Source organism: Acomys russatus, chromosome 5 (assembly GCF_903995435.1).
Source record: "Acomys russatus chromosome 5, mAcoRus1.1, whole genome shotgun sequence".
Taxonomy (NCBI): domain Eukaryota; kingdom Metazoa; phylum Chordata; class Mammalia; order Rodentia; family Muridae; genus Acomys; species Acomys russatus.
The window spans coordinates 75,087,138-75,109,520 of record NC_067141.1 but is presented as its reverse complement, the minus strand read 5'-3'; the positions used below and the strand labels follow the sequence as shown (position 1 = coordinate 75,109,520).

The 22,383-nt window shown below is 49.5% G+C and overlaps 2 protein-coding genes across 3 annotated transcripts in view; one reads left to right on the top strand and one right to left on the bottom strand.

Moving 5' to 3' along the window:
• The window catches only part of Nrap (nebulin related anchoring protein), a 74,275-nt gene extending 59,258 nt beyond the window's left edge, over nucleotides 1-15,017 (top strand). For both annotated transcript variants that reach the window (XM_051146835.1, XM_051146834.1), the window contains exons 36-42: nucleotides 5,669-5,773; nucleotides 6,557-6,655; nucleotides 7,939-8,043; nucleotides 11,190-11,297; nucleotides 13,090-13,401; nucleotides 14,148-14,279; nucleotides 14,869-15,017. In XM_051146835.1, the coding sequence (XP_051002792.1) occupies nucleotides 5,669-5,773; nucleotides 6,557-6,655; nucleotides 7,939-8,043; nucleotides 11,190-11,297; nucleotides 13,090-13,401; nucleotides 14,148-14,279; nucleotides 14,869-14,973 (966 nt within the window). In that variant the 3' untranslated portion in view covers nucleotides 14,974-15,017. The remainder of the gene's footprint in view (nucleotides 1-5,668; nucleotides 5,774-6,556; nucleotides 6,656-7,938; nucleotides 8,044-11,189; nucleotides 11,298-13,089; nucleotides 13,402-14,147; nucleotides 14,280-14,868) is intronic.
• Nucleotides 15,018-15,285: 268 nt separating this feature from the next.
• Habp2 (hyaluronan binding protein 2) overlaps nucleotides 15,286-22,383 on the bottom strand; it is a 32,616-nt gene continuing 25,518 nt past the window's right edge. The window contains exons 8-13 of the mRNA XM_051146836.1: nucleotides 22,186-22,283; nucleotides 20,929-21,184; nucleotides 19,802-19,944; nucleotides 18,908-19,042; nucleotides 17,308-17,453; nucleotides 15,286-15,673 (exon numbers count right to left, since the gene is read on the bottom strand). Coding sequence (XP_051002793.1) covers nucleotides 15,509-15,673; nucleotides 17,308-17,453; nucleotides 18,908-19,042; nucleotides 19,802-19,944; nucleotides 20,929-21,184; nucleotides 22,186-22,283 — 943 coding nt within the window. The 3' untranslated portion in view covers nucleotides 15,286-15,508. The remainder of the gene's footprint in view (nucleotides 15,674-17,307; nucleotides 17,454-18,907; nucleotides 19,043-19,801; nucleotides 19,945-20,928; nucleotides 21,185-22,185; nucleotides 22,284-22,383) is intronic.

Sequence of the window (22,383 nt, the reverse complement as noted above, 5' to 3'; positions counted from 1 at the left end):
CTGACTGACCTTATCTTCTGTCTCTCGTTAGAAACCGCTTCTCACCTAAATTCCTGCTCTGAGTTTCTGACCTTGCTCCTCTCCCCTCCCCTCTCATCTCTTCTTCCCTCTCTTCCTCTCCTCCCTTCAATTCTTCTCTCCTTCTGGGAGAACATAGTCAACAGCAAGAGTAAAAAAATGTCTCCGGGGCTTGTGGAACATCCCACTGCCATGATAGAAGATTAAACTATGATTGACGTGGCACGTATCTTCTATCTCCGATGGTGATGCCTGCCAGGGAGATATACCGAACACAGTAGTGGGGTGGGAAGGGGTGTGTGTGTGTGTGTGTGTGTGCGCGCGCGCGCGTGTGTGTGCGTGCATGTGTTTGTGTGTAAATGCAATTTTTGAGAAAGAGTCTTGTTATGTAGGCCAGGATGCCCTCAAATTTGAAATGTTCCTGCCTCAGCTTCCAAAGTGCTATGGTTTTGGGTTTTCCCAGCTTATCTGCCATTTACAACAGGGCATCATCCATTAGTTCTCATTGGAAAAGGTGACATTTGAACAAAAGCCTGAAGGAGATTAGGGAAGGGGACAGAGAACTCCAAGGCACAGGCGGAGCAGGGACAGCTGTGGTGTGTCTGAGGTCAAGCAGAAGCCTGTGAGTAAGAGCTGGGGTAGCCCAGTGAACAAAACACATGTGGCCTGCAGGTGTGAGGGATGGAGCTTGGTTCCCCAGAACCCACATAAAAGGCAGACAAGCATGGCCTGTAAACCCAGCACTTGGGAAGCAGAGACAGGGTCCCCAGGACAAGCTGGATATCTTGGCCAGCCAGAAACTAGCAAATTTCAGGTTCAGTGAGAGACCCTGCCTCAGTAAATAAAGCAGAGAGTGATTGAAGAATATGCCTGATGCCAACTCCTGCCTGTACATGTAGACACACAGTGTGCCCTCCCTATGAACACACTTATGCCGACACACATATGAACACGTACACTATGAACACTGCACATTCATACACATGAAGGGGGGTGGATGAAGAGGTATTTCAGTGGGTGGGACAGAGGGTGAGGACACAGAGGGTGGAGGTAAGATCTGAAGATGGTGTAACTGTGGCCGACACAGACTGCTGTCCTTTGCTTACAGCTTGCAGGATAGGCTTGGTAAGGTCAGCTCAGATCCACCCTCCAAATTTTGACTCTCTTGAAGGATCTTAAAGCTGTAGCAACAGCTGCCGACCCAAGGCTCCCAAAAGAGAAATCTTTCCCTAATCAAAATCAAGGACAAGTCAGAGGCAAGTAGAAGCAGCCACAGTCCATTCCACTGGAGGAAGGCTCTGGAGTTATATTTCTGAGGTGTACATAACATCCCATACAGGCCATGTGATCATGATGGTTCTTCATCCTTGCCAAGTCTTGGACACAGTGACAATAGTCAAGTGAACATATGCAGTGGCTATATAGGACACATAGAGTGGCAGGCATGGTGCCGCTCATCATCTCTCTGGGCCCCATGACAACCTTAAGCAGAAGGCACTGCCATCGATGCATCTGTTGGCAGTTGGCCCTTCATGTCTCCTACCTTTGGGAGATCTTAGGCCCAAGAGTGGAAGTGTTCCTGAGCACAGCAGGACACAGAGCAGCACTCAGATCTCAGGCCTGTGTTTACCAAAGTAGCAAAGTGCCCCCAAGCATCAGCAGACATCCCAGGGGGAGCGGAATTAACTCAGCTTGAGAATCCAGCTTCCAGCTGTGTGAAGCCTTGTCCACCAAATCCTGGAGGAAATCCTGATTTCACAAGTCCCCCACCAGACCCCAGTCCTGGCTGCCCTCGAGGCGCTGCCTACTCTTAGTTCAACTACATATGGCAAGAAGCAGGGAGTCATAGACACAGACGTGCTTCATGACTATTGTAATCTTATTAATGAATGATTAATCACAACTCATTGACAAGCCAGAAGGTGGGTGCTCACCCAGCCCTGCCCTCAGCTGGGTAGGGGACCCTGAGGAGTCATTTTACTTCCTGGACTCCATCCCAGAATCAGAAAACCAGCAGCATTTGATCTGGCCCATGACCTCAGATGTTTAAGAGTCCCAGGAAATTTTCTCTTAACCAAAGAGTCAACGTAATACCACGTCTTATTTTACCAGGGAAAACAAGAACAAAACCATGAATACAACTCAAAGATATTCACTGCTATTTTTGAAAAGAAAGAAAAAAATTTAACATTCAAAAAAACATGATATCAAAAGAATAAGTGGTAGCTGGCAACTGTATATTAACATTTTTAAAAGTAAGATCCGGTTTATGATTCTGAGGGCTAAGAAATCATTGCTTCAGTTTCACGTGGCCATGTGATGATCTGAGCACTGATTTTAGCCTCTGATTGGTTAGATATTAAGAAGTCTGAACTCCCAGCTATGATGAATGCGATCATGTTCACGGTGTTCAGTTTTATTACAGTCATTATCAAAATGTCTGTCTTTTGTAGCTAGAGTGTGTAGAATAGGAAACGCATGTTTAACATGACTTTATCAGTCTTCTTTTTAAAAAAAAAAAATTCCTTCTTTGGTTTTTTGAAACAGGCTTTCTTTGTGTAGCTTTGTCAGTCTTGGAACTCACTCTGTAGACCAGTCTGGCTTTGAACTCATAGAGATCCACTTGCTTCTGCCACCAGAATGCTTGGATTAAAGGTGTGTGCCACCACCACCAGGCTAATGCTTTTACTTTTATTTGCATGTCTGTGTATACACTATGTGAGTGTAGTGCCTGCAGAGACCAGAAGCGGGCATCAATCCCCTGGAACCGGAGTTACAGGCAGCTGTGAATTGGCTTGTGTGGGTGTTGCATGCTGGGAACTGAGGAGCAGTCGTTTGCAGGAGCAGCAAGTGCTCTTAACCTCCAAGCCCATCCTAAATCCTCAACAGGAGTTTTCTGCTTGAGCTGCTTCTACTGTGCTCCCCTGCCCTGGCCAGGAAGAAAGCACTAGGCTGTACTAGAAGGTCACACTCCCTTCTTGGGCTAAACACCACAAGGCCATGTTTACTGACTTCATGTCCAAATTCTGCTTTCCTTTGATAGTCACTTGATATGTACACGCTGACCTGCGGCCATCCATCAGGAACACATGGCGGTGACTTCCCTGGCCTCTTTGGTCCTTGATAAGTCTGCTGTTCCCTGCTCCTTCGTCATCTCACACCGGGGTTGTAGGTCTTGAAACACACATGTCGCACCCTTTCTCAGTGTGGTGACCTCATGCTGACCCTTAAAGCATGCCAGGCTTCAGTTCCTCCATCAGAAAAAACAATAATAGCTAAAAGATATAGAGCCCCTACTCTCTGGGCCAGGTGCTCGTGTAAACACTTACGCACAATCCCGTTCAGTATAAAGGTAGATACAAGTCTCACTCTTGCTTATACAGGCACAGATATGAGACCCTCGTAATCTAAGTCATCTGCCTTGGGCCACAGGCTGACAGGGAAATGACTTCCCCAAGCCCCTACAGCTGGAATTAATTGGAGCAGGCTCTGGCCTCCTATCCCGGGTCAGTCTCTCTGGCGGCCATATTATGACTCAGGGGCTCTAGTCTGTGTTCTTGATGGCTTCCAGTGTGCTGACAGCAGCCCACGGCTCTTAGTGTCCCAGTGATCAGTAAGATTGTTCTGTGGATGAGAGCAAGATGCCCTGCTTTGCGAGGCAGAGTGGGCATGCGCTGAGGTAGAGTCCAACCCCCCTGTCAAGATGCTGTTCCTTATTCGTACAGCAAACATACCCTCTCCTCCATGTACCTCCTGGGCACAAGGTACCCACACTCACTATCACTCAGGAACTAAATGTTGTACTTACAAGTATTTGCAAGAGATTACTCCAAAATGTGAGTATTGGGAAAGCTCCAACAATGAAGTCTTAAGTGCCTTCCAGACCTTAGTACGTATAAGGAAAAATAGGAAAATAGAGCCTACCATTTGGGCGAGCCAGATGAGGCGAGGCAGTTTGGGAAGGGTTATTCATTTCTTAGAATAATTCTCTTAACCTGCCTTTGGATACCTGACTCTTCTTCCCTCCTTCCTGCCTTCTTTCATCAGGAAGGCTGGGGCGACTGTATTGTTTTCAGAGTCCTGTGGGTAGCGAAAGCTGGGCTGGGGGCTAAGATATCAATGACAACCTGTTTATAGGAGTCAAGGCACAGTCGGATCTTTGGGGGAACCTGCATCTTGCTTTCTGTCTTACCTGTAATCGTACTGTTGAGCTCAACAAAAGGCAAGTTGAAAGAGTGCTCCCCACTTCATCTCGCCTATGAAAGGAGCAGGGCCTGGCTGTGAAGAGGCCCTGTAGGGTGATTCTCCCCAACTTAGAAATTTATCCAATTTTCTCTGTTCTTTATCAGAGTGGAAGGCAAAAGCATAGCCGCTGTGGACTGAAAAGACGTGGTATGAAAAGCAGTCTTACTGACATGGGGTTTTGAAACCTGCTCCCGAGCCCGAGTGATGCCCTCCCTTCGCCAGCCGGGGCGCAGTGTGGAATTGGCACAGGGGCATTAACCAGCAGACAGTAGATCAGAAACAGACCCTCTTTGAGGCCAGCTGTGAGGAGCACCGTAGATCCTGAAATGAAAGAGAACTAAAAAGGCCGAGAGGGCTGGTATCTAGAGTGATATTTGGCATTACAGCGGGACTTATATCTAAATTAGAGAACGCCATCAGCTTCATTTAGATCCACAGTTCAGATTTCCTTAGAGAGTTTTTTTTTCCCTACCTTTAAAAATACCCAATTTTCATAAAGAGGAGAAGAAAGGCATCGGGTGACGGTGTCATTGTAGGCGATGCGGGCAGATCAAGGACTCCTAATAAGATTTGACAGTTTAGGGACTCCAATCAGAGCCACTGTTGTAATGTTCCTATTTATTTTCTCCCAGGAATGGTGTTATTGGCCTAATTTTCTAAGCCCTTAAAATGAAGAAAGAAGCTAAGGCTTTGCCTGATTCTGCAATATAAGCAAATTGTAATAAGATCTAGCTGGAGGCGGAGGGGGAAGTAAACTGAGGCACGAAGGATTACAAGGGCTAACTCATTGCTAACCCGTCATGTTGACATTTGTCTTAGTTTTTAAATTCCTCTTGTGGTTGAATCCTGCCCCCTCTGTGGCCACTATATCAAGAACAAAAATCTAATGGTCTCTTGTCTCCAGGGACTCTTGGGTTTTTCACAAGGATTGTTTGCATGGTGGAAAAGCAATTTGTTCTGAGTCATAGCAGCTTTGATCCGGGGCTCAAAACCATTTGATGGGCTGAGTGGGAGTGGACCGTTCTTGTTTGGCAGGTGGTAGGTTGCCTCACTGGCAGAATGAACCCAAACAATCCTGGTTGATCCTTGGATTTGAGCACTTACATAGCTCTTTCTTTAAATGCTTGTCTGTGATGTCATCGATGTTGGCTTCAAGTCTTGCTGATGGGGCTTCTTGAGCCTTTATTGTCCTCCACGACTTTATTAGTGGAAAAATGTGCAAACTCAGAACAGCTGGACTTGGTGTCTGGCCCTCTCTCAGTGACCTCACTGGGCCATTGGGATGAAGCAAAGGCTTTATTATTCCTCCTTGTTATTATTCTTATTACAAACAAGGACCTTCTGGAAGGTGCCCTTGGAGCACTGGGCATGGTCCTGATGGAAACCCTTGATTTTCTTTCTGCAGTTTCACTACAGATCAGACTTGATGGCCATGAAGGGCACAGGATGGCTGGCTCTGCGATCTCCCCAGATAGAGAGTGCAAGGAAGGCTGGAGAGCTCGTCAGTGAGGTACCATCCACCTGACCTTTAACCCGAGCTCATCAGTGAGGTACCATCCACCTGACCTTTAACCCGAGCTCATCAGTGAGGTACCATCCACCTGACCTTTACCCTGAGCTCATCAGGGAGGTACTATCCGCCTGACCTTCAACCTGAGCATGCTCCATTTGCATAGTAGACATCATGCCAAGATAGACCCAAGGCCCGACTTCCAGCATCTTTTCTGAAGCCATTTGCAACCCAAACCCAGACCCAAACTCCTGCAGCCGAGGAGTTGAAGGCCTTAAACACGTTAGGAGCATCTTACCAGATGCGTCATGACCAGTTGCCATCTAACGTGGCCCTCAGTCTTCATTGGCAATGTGGGGGCTCTGTATCTACCCACTGAGTAGAGGTCACCTGGAAGCCAGAGGGTATTAAACATTTCATAGGGATTCCAATACCAACTGACTGATAGCCTAGGACCTCTGCCATAGAGTCCCCTTGAGAGATATACTGACAGAATTTGCTTGGAGAAGGTCTAAGGAAGGCTCCAGGGATGACCAACACTTCCCTTAACAGGATTCCTTTACTTCAAAGAGCCCCTTCTTTAAGAGGCATAATGTCTGTCACATGTTTTTAATCCCAGAGGGAAGTTTGGGCCTTCCATGTTCCCTGTCATCAGGTCCCTACCAAGCAGAGTGGCTTGTCTCCTGACATGTCATTGTCATTTACACATTTGGTCGCAGGGGGCCGGGATTAAAGATGGAAATGATATTTAACCATGCATCATGAGAATCTTTCCTTTTATAGACCAAGTACCGTAAAAAACCACACAGTATCAAGTTCACCACAGTGGTTGACTCTCCAGACCTCGTCCATGCTAAGAACAGCTATGCGCACTGTAACGAGGTGGGTTTTCTTCAGCCTCGCTCCCCTGGGGCATGTAGTGGGGTGCTGTGGCTTGGTGCCAGTTAGGAACGCAAGCCACCGAGGTGATTGGGGACCAGTTGCTGATGTCTTCTAACCTCTGTCTCCCGTTCTCCTTATTTGAGGGAGGGAGTGGGAGAAGCGAGGCAGCAACCATTTCATCCAGTTGAGTGAACTTAAAGAGAACTAAATACGTGAAAGCAAATAAAGCTTTAAGCAAGTACGAAGGACATGGCGAGCTCTCTGTAAATGTTGTGACTATGGTTTGAGTCATAGTCATAATGACGCCTGGTATCGCTCGTGATCTTTCACCAAACACGCGATCAGACACATCTTAATTTCGGATGTATGCAATGAAAATAAAGGGCTTAATATAACCCATCAGTGGGGGGAAGGATAGTTTTATCCAAAGCTTCCTTCTGCCTCTGTTCCCTGCTCACCTTGGGCTGCCTCCTCTTCCGAGAGACAGGAAGCTGTATGTGTTTTCTCCCCTGAATTGGCGAGAGTTTTTATTCTTCACATAGTTACAGGGCTGTCGCCTCCTCCCAGAGCTCCAACGCTGTCCTGAACAGTTCCCATTTCCAAAGTTAAATGGATTTGGGAAAAGGTGGAAATAGGATGCCTACACTGGTAGACATAGTTGGGATTCAAATGTTTCCTAAAGTTGTTGGCAAGTCTTAAGTCACTGCTCTCCGATGAAAATAGAGACAAAGCATTAATGTTAAAATTGTGTCTTTGTGGGATCTGGGTAAACTATGAAATTCTTAAATTTGTAGAACACTAAGATTACCCACATACATACATACATACATACATACATACATACATACATACATACATAAAATTATATAATAATAAAGACCAGTTTGTTTTTTATCACTACTATTTATGCTGAACAACAGGGCCTCAAAGGCCTGGGGTTGTGTCTTGTCACCAGAGAGCAAGTGCACTGGGTCACAGAGGGTCTGGAACACAGCTACCCATTTGAGGCAGAATAAAATATAGAGGCACAGCCAACGAGGGAATGGTTTTATGGTGCCTTTGGAATTGATCATGATGAGTATTTTAACAGTGGTGTTTGCCATCACAGAATCCTGGCCACACCAACACCTTCTACCCAGCAATAGTTCTAGAAGGATTGTCTCCAAGAGCAGTGCTGAATTTCACTCCCTCTAGCAAATGGGAGGCTCGGGAGAGGGAATCAGCTGCTTTTCTCCTGGGCTTTCACCTACTGAGGCTGTCTCGGCTATTTGTCTCACCCACAGCGCCTGTATAGGTTGGGGGATGCAGACTCCCTGCATCGGTACACCCCAATCCCAGACCACCCAGATCTCGCCCGAGCCCGCCTGAACGCAATGCACCTGAGTGATGTAAGTGAGCGTGGCATGTGCCTGCTTCTGCAACATATCCAGCCCCAGGGTGATGCTTTGATTAATTAGTTTAAGTTCTAAAGAGGAGGACAGGAAGGTCAAAGAACCCTGGACTCAGAGCGGAACACACAGTTCCTACGACTTCCCATCGCTGTCCTCACCTATAAACCAGGAAGAAATGGAGCTGAGCTAAGTGGAAGTCTCTTTTAGGTCTAACATTCTGATTCTAGGCTTGGCTTTGAAGACCTCAGTCATGTGCCTGGAGATGGTTAGGGGCACGGCCCCAGGTTCTGGCAGTTGCACACATACCTGTTCTGTTAGTTTCTTGGGCTTCTATCTTTAGCCATCCAGAGACATACGGCGGTGGAGACGGAATGACACCGTCTCACTCTGCAGTTTGAAAAGATGTTCTTAATGGACCTGGCTCCTTTGTGCACAGAACTGTGCCTGCCACCACTCCGGCTTCCTTTGGACATGTGCCCTTTGCGTGCATAACCAAGACGCTGTTTCCTAAACTCAGGCTTGTTGTTGGCAGGGGTTGGAGGCCCCCGGTTGTAATAGAATAGGCAGCCGCTCAGCCAGCAATGCTGTGATCCCCAGATAACAGGCAGAGAAGCCATGCAATCAAAAGACACTGTCAGGTTGGAATAACACAGGCTGAGTGTGTCGGCCTGGGGCAGCGAGCAGCCTCCTAGCGTCCAGCCATTCTTCCTTGCCTGGCCTGGCCATTGTGTCCTGGGGCTGCGTGTGGATCGACAGCTGCTGCTGCTCACCCCAGAGGTGGCTGCCTTGCAGGGGTTGGAGAGAGGCGCCTTCTAGTTAGCGTGTGTATTAGTTTGTTGCAGATGTAAAGCCCTGTGGGATCCCGCATGGTGAATGCTCTCACGCTTTGTAAATATGAGTTATTAGGACCATTTGATGCTTTTGAGGAACGAGCGAGGGATAATTTTAGAACAGCAGCTCTGGTGGGCTGGCCTCCATCTGGGGACGCTGGACCGCCCCCTCTGCAGAGCTGGCACAGAAGGTCCTGCTCATTAATTCCTGAGGATGGGGAGGCCGGGCCTCCACTGGAGTAACTCTCCTAGGACCACAGCCCAGAGCCTGGGAGGAAGCTACTAGCTCATGAGTGTCCCAGCTTAAGGAGGACAGCCACCCCAGGCTGGCAAGAGAAGTGTGCTTGCTCTCACAAGGTAGGCGGCCAGCCTGCAGAGTCCTGGAGCTGAAATTAGCCGTCAGGACTCACGGAGTGTGGAGAGCTCGCGAACCTCGTTTGAAAGAGCACTTCTTCAGGGGCGTGCGGAATGTGCACAATTGGATCAAGTGCTCTGTGAGGAGGATGTGGGGGCAAAGTGACCTTCCTGAGCAAAGAAAGCTATTGAGATGTGCAAGGCAGCCGAAATAACTCAAAAATCAAATGACTCTAATGTGTGAGGACGAGGACAAAACTGTGATCAAGAAGAGGGACGCCCAGGGTTCCGAATCAAAGCGCCTGCAGAATCCAAAGAATGTGAGCAGCAAAGCAGAAACCCCAGCAGCATAGAAAACATGGAGGGGGGAGCCGCCATGAGCAAGCACTGTGTGCAGGGGTTGGGGGCAGGGCACCAGGAGGAAGAGAGCTGGCACACTGGAGATAACCCCAGCTCAGGCCACTGTCTCCGCAGGTATCCCCAAGTTACCCAGGCTCTAGGGCTGGGTGCGTAGGCCACCCACATAATTTGGTGTTGGACTTGAAGTTCATGGAAAGTGTGGCATCACTAACTGGCCTGGCCCAGACCTGGGGTAGAGGCTCTTACTAGGAAAGCACTGGGTCCCCCTCATAGAATGTTTGGGGCTGTTCTCGCCACTTCCTACTCAGACATCTTTGGAAGCCCATCAAAACAGGAAGCAGCCTGCTAGAATTGGTTGTTGGTGGGCTATTGCCTGACTTCTGTCTCTTGAACACTTTCCATCCCTCACTGTTAGGCTAGATCGTGACCCGGTGCATCTAAGCAGTTGGCTCAGGCTGTAAGACAGCATTTAGGTGGTCTCCATTGCAAGGCTTGCTTCTGTGTTTCTTGGGACTTGTGTGTTTGGCTGGAGATCACGTGACGGTAATAGTAACTGCAGTCGCATACAGATGGCAAGATCTGCCCCGCTTGGCCCAGGCACTTGTGGTCCTCTTCTAGTGCTGGGCGCAGAATAAAAGTGGGTGGAGCACTTTGCTTTTCATCTGTCTCTCTTCCCTGGTTTAATTCTCCAAGCCTTTGCAGAACAGAGAGCTAGTCCTGACTCCCACTTCCAGACAACAAAAGGAAGGTTCTTGAAGGGCCCATGACCTGCTGCCACTCTCAGAATGAGCGAGCAACCGTCACAGTCTGGGGCTGTCATTTTGTCATCTGCTGGTCCTGATGTCCCGCTTTTCTAAGGCTGAGTAAGGGAGAGCATCTACTGGGGTCCCCTGAAGACCCCTTTCTTGGAGGAATTACCTTATCTTGGAAAGAAATCATTAGCTGCATAAAAGTACCGAAGAGTTGCGTGCCTCCCAAGGGGCTGTGGCTGTGTGCATAAGGCCCAAGAGGATGTGCTGACAGACCCCAGAGGGGTGTGTATCAACCTGAAGGGGGGAGCTGAAAGAGGAAGATGGGGAACATGTGGGTCAGGCACCCTGCTGAGTTCTTGATAGCCCTTTTAATTCAGGTAAAGGCTCTGGCCCCTCTGCCAGTCTCTGGAGTGCATGTGAGGTACAGCATGCCCCCCAGGGTGAGCATCAGTGTGAGACTCAGCCCCCCAACCTCAGGGATTGAGAGGACCTTGCAAGCCATTGAGGGAGAAGGTACAGGGAAGAGCACTTTCAGCATGGGGGAGCAACCAGGTTCTGGGGCTCCAGGTTCTGGGCTCAGGAGCCTGAAAAGCTGAGACACAGGAAGGATGGTGCGAGGCTCCTGAGCATAGCAGGGTGCAGCAAGTGAGCCGAACTCACAGAGCACAGCTCCTGAAGAGCAGAGACCCTTTATGGCCAGTCCCATCAAGCCTAGAGTGATGAGTTCCCCCAGCATCTCAAGGGGCCATGAAGTCAGACATCCCTGGAGCATAAGTCCTGCTGAGACCAGATAGGATACAGGCAATGGCTGCTCCTCATTCGCCGGTGATTTTGTTTTCTCAACCAGAAAGTCTACCGGAACTCCTGGGAGCAGAGCCGGGCTGGTGGATATGACTTCAGGCTGGATGCCATCCCATTCCAGACTGCCCGAGTGTCCAGGGATATCGCCAGTGATGTAAGACTCCAAATCCTGTGGCTGGCCAGTTCTCACTGGTTACCCAAGCGGGCTGGAAGGCACTGGACAGCTTCAAATCATCAGACTACTGTTCTCCACACTAACCAGAAATGGCGCGCATGCTTCAAAAGAAAGAGTATAGACCTGGTGGTCAGGAGCATAGCCAGAAATTTGGGGTTGGGGAGGATTTGGGTTTTTTGATTTGAGGTGTGCGTGTGTGTGTGTGTGTGTGTGTGCGCGCGCGCGCACCCACGCGCGCGTGTGCGTGTGTTTGACTTTTTAACAACTCTTTTAGGAGAGATACACAACAGTTGATGGCTGGGGTACTGAGAAGCCAAGGGACCCATGGTTCCATGTCTGCTTAATTTGTAGTAACAAGCTTTTTGCAAAATTGCTTCTGTAAGAGCACAAGAGCTTATGTTCAGACTCACAGATCCCATGTAGCCCCAAATGTGGCAGCATGTGTCTGTAGCCCCAGATGTGGCAGCCTGCACCTGTAGCCCCAGATGTGGCAGCCTGAACCTTAGCCCCAGACGTGGCAGCCTACACCTGTAGCCCCAGATGTGGCAGCATGTGCCTGTACCCCAGATGTGGCCGCATGTGCCTGTAGCCCCAGATGTGGCAGCATGTGCCTGTAACCCTAGGTATAGCAGCCTATGCCTATAGCCCCAGATGTGGCAGCACGTGTCTGTAGCCCCAGATGTGGCAGCCTGCACCTGTAGCCCCACGTGTGGCAGCATGCACCTGTAGCCGCAGATGTGGCCGCATGTGCCTGTAGCCCCAGATGTGGCAGTATGCGCCTGTAGCCCCACATGTGGCAGCCTGCACCTGTAGCCCCAGATGTGGCAGCCTGGCGTATGCATTGGTAACATAAGACTGCATCTCAAACAATGTAGAAAGGACATACAAAGTTGTCCTCTGTCCTCCACAAGTGCACTGTGGCACACATATTCGCATACTCACACACATGAATGCATACATGTCCACATGCACACAGGATAAAATAAGAAGAAATGTCACTATGTACAGAGATCTAGCTTCTTCACTTTAAGTGATTTGAGAAGTGTTACCCTAGGGAGGACAGAAGGAAGAGTGACACGCCATTCCTGTTGGTATTACAGCAGCCATACAGATTACAGGTGCACACTGCCACACCTGGGCTTGCAAGTGCACACTACCACATCTGAGGTTGCAGGTGCATTTTTTCACATCCTAGCCTACAGGTGCACACTGCCACATCCTAGGTCACAGGTGCACACTGCGACATCCTAGGTTACAGGTGCACATTGCCACATCCTAGGTTACAGATGCACACTGCCACATCCTAGGTCACAGTTGCACACTGCCACATCCTAGGTCACAGGTGCACACTGCCACATCCTAGGTCACAGGTGCACACTGCCACATCCTAGGTCACAGGTGCACACTGCCACATCCTAGGTCACAGGTGCACACTGCCACATCCTAGGTCACAGGTGCACACTGCCACATCCTAGGTCACAGGTGCACACACAGGACATCATCAATGGGCACAGATTGAATTTCAGTCCCATATCATTGACTTCTCTCAACATCCCATCGGGTGGAGATTTATTCTTCTGTTCTATCGGGTCTTCAGAGAGGTTCCACAGCTTATCAAGACCATACCGCTGGCTGTACATGACCCCAAAGCTTATGCCCTCTTCCTCTGTTGAGCTTCCTGTTGGAGTCCCAGGGTCTGGCCCCACTGGGGAGGCTGGCTTTGAAATGGAGGTTCATCCCCATCACTTCTCCCTACTTCTCCAACTTGCAGTTCCGGTACAAGGAGGCGTTCCTGAGGGACCGGGGCCTGCAGATTGGGTACCGTAGCATCGATGATGACCCAAGGATGAGGCATTTCCTCAGTGTCAGCAGGCTGCAGAGTGACAATGAGTACAGGAAGGACTTTGCTAAGGGCCGCTCCCAGTTCCACAGCCGCACTGACCAACCTGGCTTCCTCCAGGCCAAGAAGAGCCAACAGCTGGCCAGTGATGTGCACTATAGGCAGCCCCTGCCCCAGCACACCAGTGACCCAGAAGAGCTGGGCCTGAAGCACGCGCAGAAGGCCCATCAACTACAGAGCAATGTGAGCTGCCTCCACATAACCTGTTTCTTTCTGGGGAGCAGGCCGAGAAGGCACGCTGCCAGTCACTCCCGCTTCTGCCATGCCTATAGCAAGTGCTAAGGATCGTGCTGTTCAGCAGCCCTTTCAATCCTGGTGCTGCCCTATTTAACAGACAAGAAACTCAAGACCAGGGAAGCTAAGCCACCTAAGATCACGCAGAACATGTGTGGCAGGCCTAGGGTATTTTTATTGGAAAGCCCAGTTTCTTATTATTCTTAATTCATTACTTGATGCTATGGATTGAGCCGAGGGCCTTGTGTGCCTGGCGAGTGCTCTGATGCTTAGCAGATCTCTAATCTGAAGTGCCACCCTTCAGGGGCTCTGTTCTACTATTCCTGTGGGGTCTTACCTAAGCCAGTTTTGTGCTTTCCCTGGTAAACAGATGAAGCTCAGACAGGGAGGTGAGTCTTCCAAGGGCGCAGAGCACATTGAGATAGGAGCTTAGACTTGAGACAGGTGTCCCAAACCCCTTGGCCCAACTGCAGCTCCCACCACTTGAATGGAAAGACTTCAGGAGTGGCTGCGTGGTGGCCGGGCTCGTTGTACGCTAAGGTCCTCTGCGCACCCCTTGACTGCTCTTTGTCCCGACTTTAAGGATGTCAGTGTGGTCCACGTCTCCTTGCCGCCTTTTAAATCCCACTCACTCCGTGGTCAAACCACCCGGTCCCACTGACATATTCCTCTTGCTTTTTTTTCCTTCCCCCAAGGTCAAGTATAAATCTGACTTGAACCTGACTCGAGGTGTTGGCTGGACCCCTCCTGGCTCCTACAAAGTGGAAATGGCTCGGCGGGCAGCAGAACTGGCCAACAGGAGAGGCCTGGGGCTCCAGGGGCCTTATGTGAGTCACAAGCCACCAACAGCACCCTGCCTCTCAAGACCATGGGAAACACAAACTCATTGTTGCTTTTCAAAGTTTATTTTTGGCCAAAGGTCAGCTAGTTCTAAAGAACCGTGAAAGGCAGCTGAACAAGGCACCTAATTTCATGGGTCTGAGATGACCGGGCGGATGACACATGGGTTAAACTTCCTGCAGGCTCCTTCTGAAGTCACAGCCATTAGTTCTGCAGAGGCAAACCTACTGGGGCGACATCAATCCCGGGCCTGGGCAGCCCAGGCTGCGCTGACTGCTTGCTCGTTACATGCAGAAAAAGGGTCAGGGACTTGCTGGCTCCAGCAGTCCACATTTTGAACCCTACTTTGTTTGCTCGAGAGACACCACATCTAAATGAGACACAGGGCTTTGCTTCTTTCTCATCTCTGCCTTGAGGATCTTTTTTTTTTTTTTTTTTTTTCTTGGGCGGGGAGGAAGAGAGGACAAAGAAGGGGAGGCGAATGTGTTAGATGTTTGCCAGGCATCTTAGCACGGCTTGTGGGAGCAGCAAGGGGGTTCATGTGAACTCAGGGGGCGCGCTGTGTGATTTCTGCAGGTGGGGCCAGAGGCAGTGGAGCCTGGAGATCATCAAAGCAGGGAGGTGAACCCCGATGCCTTGGAGATCCTGCACATTAACAGGAAGAAGACTGTGCCAATGTGAGCCTACTGGAGAGGGAAGCTGCCATCGAGGGCTGCTTGCCAGAGGCACGCCTCTGTGGCCGCAGTCTGGACAAGCAGTCTGAAAATAGTGGCACGCCTTCCCCCATTTAATAATCTGCCTTTATTAAAACAATAATTCTGAAAGCAAATGAAAGAGCTTGTGTTTTGGGGGCTTCTCCTCTGATGGCTGGTGAGATTGGCTGGTTTGTGGAGGACCTTGATAGCGTGGACGAGGAGTAAGAGTCAGGAATCTCAACATTTGCAGGCGTCCATGGTGAAGACAGTCTCTTAATTCTAGTTTTCTGGAAGGTTCACTTGTCAGAAGGGGAGCAAAGTTAGTGTATGTCTTGTTGGTTCCCAGAAGGAGGGGGACAGAGTGGGCCTCATGAAATGGCCCAAGTATCAGTCTGGAAAGGCCCAGGCTGGGCCGCAGTGTCTTTGTCCAGAGCACGGCCCCAGGGCATGCCTCACTGCCCAGGAAGCTCCTCTTGTCTGGTGCTAACGGAGAGGGACTTCAAGGCTCCACAGGCAGTGCTTCAGAGGCCAGCCTCCCTGTTCATGGTGGTCTTTATCCACTTCAGGAACTTGGTGACTTGAGTGTAGACTCCTGGCTTCTTCCCACATTCCTGGCCCCAGCTTACAATCCCATAGACATAGTAAGTGCCATCCTTTTCACAGGTTAGGGGTCCCCCTGAGTCACCCTAAGGGAAGAGCAAAGGAGAGCAGCTTTGTAAAGTAGGTTTAGAGATGCCCCAAACTATCCACCCGCGGGCAATGGCACAAAGGTGCCTGCTGGCTTTCCTGGCTTCCCATGGTACTCACACCCAAGGGGAGTGAAGCTAATACCACCTTCAGTTCCCAAGTCTGGAAAAAGCCTGGAGCCCAGGGCTGCAGCCCCAGTGCCGTGGGCAGATAATGCTTCCTGGCTCTCAGTTCTAGTGGGTCCACTGCCAATTCCCAGGGTTCCTTGACTTCTTTTAGCAACTGATCAAGGTGGGTGATGGTTTGTTTGGATAGATCCACATATAAGTACTCGAATAGCAACTCAGAGGTAGTCTATATAATCAGCCTACTGCCTGCTGACCAGTGACCTGAGGCCTTGCTTTTTAATGGTGAGCTGTGGATGACCATGGAGGAACTGTGAAGATCATTTATGAAGTGCTTAGACCAGAGTAGAGATGGGCAAGAGGAAGGCAGCAAGGAAAACAGCTTGCTTAGACACCGCAACTAACAGGTTTTATCATATGATTTCACTCTGTAACCTAATCATAACTAATATCTTGTGATCTCGTGTTCACGTTATAGTTGACAAATCTTTTCAGTGATTAATTAAGATCCTATAATACAAAACAGAACTAGGCTTCAAAGCCTTTCAAAGCCTTTCAGTGTAGCCCTTGAGTTATGTAGAGAACTGAGTAACCTGTGGTCCCACTCATCTTCCAAAAGCTTAGGAAAAACCACACCCACTTGCTCTTTTCCATCTTGAGTGTGTAGCTATCCATGGGCCCTTGGAGAGGGATAGAGGGTCAAAACAGAACCACAGACTCTGGAGAGAGAAACTCCAGCTTCCCACCCCAAATGGACTCTGAGATGCCTGGTTGAGTCAAAACAGAACCATGGACTCTGGAGAGAGAAACCCCAGTTTCCCACCCCAAATGGACTCCGAGATACCTGGTTGTTGTTGGATTCCTTTGTGGGGAGACTCCATCATGGTCGAGGACCAGATCATGGCTATGCTGGGTTTCTAAGGACAGTGCATAAGGACAAGCAGAGAGCCTAAACAAAGCCGATCCTAGGAGTCTAGGACCTATGTATCCCAGACAACATGAGCCCTGAGTTAAACGGGCTGTGGGCTTTGAATGGGGGTGGGAACCTGAGGTCCCCTTTGCATAGAGTTGATGGGATCAACACCTCCTCTTTCTCCAGGAGCACCATGAATCCCCACAGACGTCTGCAGCTGGGGGTATGCCATTATCACAGTGGAGCGGAGAGGCAAAGGCTTTGGTGTTGCATACACCTGAGTTGTTCCAATCTCTGTCCTACCACTTAGTACACTGTTGCTATTAGACTTGATAACGTCTCCAAGCCTCTGTAATACGTGATAGTGACATACCCTTCAGAGGGTGCCGCAAGAGTTAAACTAGGTAGTGCAGCAACATGCTGCTACGGTTACTATGCTGACCCACGTTGATGTGGGCTCAGATAAGTCTGCCCATCTGTGACTTGACACTGAAGCAAGTGCCTGTTGACTCCCATCCCAAGCTATAACAGGCCTCCCTGCTCAGCTTGAAGTTCAGAGAGCCTCTGCCTCCAAGTCCCATGTGGAGTTTCTGACCTGGCAGGTGTCTGATCCAGGCTTCTGAAGGTTTCCTGCACAAATCATACTGTCATCAATTGTACGGTCATAGAGTTGGCGGGAGTTGCACAGAGGGTTAGCAATCAGCTTGACTTTAGCATCCAGGAGCTGGCGGGACCCTTCCCCTGTGGGATAGAAAGCAGTCACTACCATGAAGACCAGAGTGATGCCCACCCTGCTCCAACTCATCATTAATAAAACACCACCAACTCCCAGTTCAGGGAGAAGGGTGCTTTTATAGAGGATGGGAAGAAATGTCCCATTGTCCAGCACCAGGGCCACTTTGCTGCATCCTCCTCATCCCATGCTCGCACAGTCTTTCAAAGCCTTTCTGGCCACATGTGGACAAATTGTTTGCTCCAATCTCTGTCTCTTCAACCCGATAGTGAATTCAGAAAAGTGGGGGTGGTCCATAGCAATTTTTAAATTTCTTGTATCTAGCAGAAGGGCTAAGACATGGTAGGTTCAGAGGGAATGGATGGATGGATACATGTGTGGTTGCGTGGATGCACGGGCAGACACAGACAGAGGAACAGGCGGATTCATGCATGTGTAGATGGTGGATGGATGGATACATGTGTGGTTGCGTGGATGCACGGGCAGACGCAGACCGAGGGACAGGCAGATTCATGCATGTGTAGATGGTGGATGGATGGTTGAAGTACCCTGATACATTCAATGATCTGCATTCTAGAGAAGATATCCCCTTCTTAAAGATAATGAAATTCCTCAAAGCTTCTTTAACTTTTAACATATAATCTTAAGAGCTATTTGTGAAAAATAAAAGCATTCTAATCTGAGGCCCATACGGTTCCCAACTAAGACATCACTGTGCTGAGCAGACCCCATTAAGGAGAGCAAGAGTGGGAAGGCTTGGATGGACTACAACAAAGAGCTGCAGAAATCTTCCTGCTTGACCTTGAGTCCAATTAGTCTGAGATTTTCTTTCCCCTGAGCCTCTGGCAAATGCATGCAGACATCCTGGTTCCCTTTCTTCGTGACTCTAAACCTGCTCAACATGACTGTTGCTCTCCGTTATTAAGGGCACTACTAGCAGGAGGTGACATATTTTGACTATTTGGTAAAAAAAAAAAAAAAAAAAAAACTTAAAAATACTCTTCTGAACTTTTTTTTGTACTCAAGATATAATTTTCTACACACATAACCCAAGCTCTGTACGTAAAATGGCGATCAAGAAAGTAAAACCAAAAGCTGCTCGAGAGACACAAACCAAGACTCTTGCAAGAAGAGCACCTGCCAGGCACCACACGTGCCCACATACACAAGTTGCCCAGCATCTTAGAGAAGCAGAGATGCCATCCCTGGTGTGTACTCAGGGCTTGAGAAAGCCCATGTATCCAGAACAGGAGGCCAGAGGCCATTGTGGAGATCAGAGGCTCACAGGGAGTGTTCCGTGCAAATGGTGACCTTGAGCGAGAGCCTGAACAACGTGGCAGACGCATTCTCTGATGATGCCTTTTTAACCCGATTCAAGAGCATGAGGCAAGATGACGCTGGTCCTTTACTCTCTGGATGCTGCACCTCTGCTATGTGTTTGGAGAACGCGTGGCAGACTCACCTGTTTCCGTCACACCCCAGCCAGAGATATGGCATTCAGTTCCAGAGGGGAAGGGGTCACTGGGCAAACATATGGTCTTCACATATTTGGACTCCAGAGCACAGCGGCCGCCCACCGGCTTTAACTTGAGCAAAGCTGGGTGGGAGACATAAGGGGTGGGGAGAACTGAGTGTGATGCTTCAGAAGGGGGGGTTGGCCGGCCATCTTGCTCATCTCACAGCTAGAAAATGTTTTCACTCACATTTCGGGCTCGAAACTTCCAGAGACGGGTAACCCAACACAAGAAGAATGTCAAAAGTCAACAAAACTAACTGGATTCAGAACCATTCCTGATTCACTGTTCAAAAAGCAGGCTGTATGGGAAGGGGCCATTAATGAAGAAGTAAGAAGGGGGAGGGGGAAAGGGAAAAGAGACCCCCTAACGTGGATGGCATATGGCGTAGCACTACAGACCCAAGTGTCCAACAGCCCAAGTCAGCATCGCCTCTGCACCCACGCACCTACTAGGTGCCATGCATGTGCACATGTGATTGTGTCAACACACATCGTCAGCTGGAGGCTGGGTAACAGCACCCCCATTGAATAGAAGAGAAAACCAAGGTTCAGCAAGATGTCCTGAATCCTAGCTAATAAGCAAGGGGGAGCAGAGATGCCAGGCAGAATGTTTGCCATGATATGATACTCCTCACACTGCTCCCCTTCAGCCGGGAAGATTTACCCAATTATCAACAATGCTTTACTACACTCCCGAGACACAAGAAGCTTTGGAATAAATTATGCACATCACAGGATTCCTAAGGGATAAGAAAATAAGCAAGAGAACTTTCTATAATCAAACCCCAGCTATCTACCAATGGAGAAAGCCACCCCAGATGAGACCCAGGGGATACTTGCCGATGTCGTTGTGCGGAATCTCGTCCCTTTCGTTGTACTGACTGTACCTCAGTATCTTTTCCACCCTGAAGGTCTGCTCATGGGACTCCGTCTTCTTCAGGTCCTGGTCCCCTAGCACGACTTTTAGATGCTTGATGTTTATGCTACAAGGTAAAATAAGATGGTCAGGAAATGGCCCTGGGACGTCAGAGGCAGACACTATGTCCCTAGGAAGCCATGTGACCTTGGTGAAGCTCCTGGCGTCCAGATGCAGCACCCTGATCAGCAGCTCCCTCACAAGACTCGGCTTGGGTTCCAAATAAGACAGTGCAAGGGAACTTCTTCATCAGTGGGTGGGGAGTCCAGGCGTATAGTTGCTTCATCTCACTTTTCCTGGGAGACTTCTTTTCTCTCTAGGCTTGGCTAAAAGTCAGCCATTGAACTCTTGAACAAATCTGCTGTGGTTTGTGGGTAGGTGCTAATGTTCATGTGCCTGATTTCTCTTGGGCACCACACTAGAGTGCCAGAGGATGGGTAGACTAGCACATATGCATCCTGCCTCTCAGGGAAGGGCTCTTGAGACCAGCCCTGACCACGAATGCGGGGAATCTGGAAGAAGTGATGATTTCTCAGCTCCAAGACATCACCGGAGGTAAAGATGAGGATGCCTGACCTTGAGGTTCATTGATAACAAGCTATCTTGCCCATTCAGGATAGACTGGAGAGGCTCAGGCAGAAGACAGACCTGAATTCAATCTCACTCACCAGCTTTCCATTAGATAAGACATTAAACTTTCCTAAGACCCAGGTCCCCTTTACAAAAAGGGAGAGAGAATATGCCTTTCCTTCCACAAATACTTACTAAACACACGCTACGTGGAAAGACCTCTGTAGCTAAGGCATCAGGGACATGACAATTAACAAGACACAAAGCTGCCCTCTCTTGGTGGCTAGTTATGTATGGTGAATTCATGGAACAGCTGTAGTAAGCCGTGGGAGCTATATCCACCCTCATTGAGAGCTCTGCTCTCACCCCTCTGGTGCAGTCACAGCCCCAGTCCTGCCAAAACTTCTGAGGTATCACTTGATGAGAACAGAGTCTGTCTGCACCCCAGTCATACTGCTCCCCTTTCCCCATGGGTACCTACTCAGTACAGTGGGCGGCAGTGAGCACCCAGCACGGATGAATCAGGGAACCCCCACAGAAGTGACCTTGGGGCATGGAAGTGGCCAGCGGCAGAGAGGTCTGCAAGGACACCTGCCATGGGTGCTTTCCCGCTGTGCTTTTAAAGCCCCCGTAGATTCGCTTGACTGTGCGCTCAGCCATCTCTGTCTTCCCGCAGGAGTCGAACCCTGGCAGCTCCATCACAGGCTCCACAAGGCTTCCCACTGCGTCGGGAGTGTCTGTGGAGCACATGAAGGTTAAACCACACAAGCTGTTCCTTCAGAGGGCATAGCAGCAGTCATGACTCTGACCACAAGCTGGCCAAGCGTCCAGAGCCGAAAGACTGCACATCTTCAGTGTGGTCTTCGGTGAGTGACGGGTTTATTGGATAAGTTAGTTAATGTAAAGCAAGTTCATAGAATTAATGACAAAGATGTTGCTTTTATTTTCATATTTTGAAATGTATTAGTCATAGGCCCTACAAACATATACACAGAACATATAAGCCCACCATGTAACATGCATACTATGCCATCAGTAATGCATGTTTTCGGGATTTTTCATTTTTAGTAGCTTAGGAGGAGGTAAGAGGTTTACCCAGAAAACTCGCGGCAAGGAAACAGAGGAAAGGGCTATGTGGCTATGGCCTTGTTCTAGTCCTTTAGGTTGTATGGGGGTGGGGCGGGTTGTGGCAGATATAACACCTGATTCAAGAGACCAAGGGGACTTGTCAGAGGAAGGTGACAAGGATGGTGAGAAACAGGCAAAGGCAGCTGTGAGATGGAGCATTGCAGACAGGTACCCACAGAACAACGCTACTTGTGAGAAACAGGGAGATAATTCCATTGGGCAGATAGATGGGCACGCTCTTTCAGATGTGGGTACGGTGGTGGGCCAGTGAAGACTGTCTATGAGGATGGGAATCTGGACTTCAGATCATCCCGAAAGGCCACGGGGGCCCAGCGAATGATCACTGTACACCTGACACCCAGCAAGTGGCCTATGGCACCTGATGCCGAGGACACTCACTCACCTGGGGTTGGGAAAGCTTTAGAGCTAGCCTGAGATGACAGACATGTGGAGGCTGCTCATCAACCCAAGGGCTTCAGAGGACTGGGAGGAGTGCTTATGGGTGTTTGTGAAGCAAAGTCACGGGATGTGGGATGTTCAGGGTGGGCCTGGTCGAGTGCCGGGAGTATCCAACTCCTCCCCAGGGCCCCCTAGGCAGCCATGGGCTTACCTGGCACTGGACAGACCGGGATATCACAGTATTCCCATTTCACCTTGTCACTGTTCACCTTCACGAAACACCAGGGCATTTGGTCTCCATCTGGGTTTCTAAAATACAAAATTGAGATGACTGACCATCAAGGTTGGGGGCCTTCACATCATGGAAGCACCCTGCCTGAGTCAGAGGACACTCAGTCCCCACATTGCC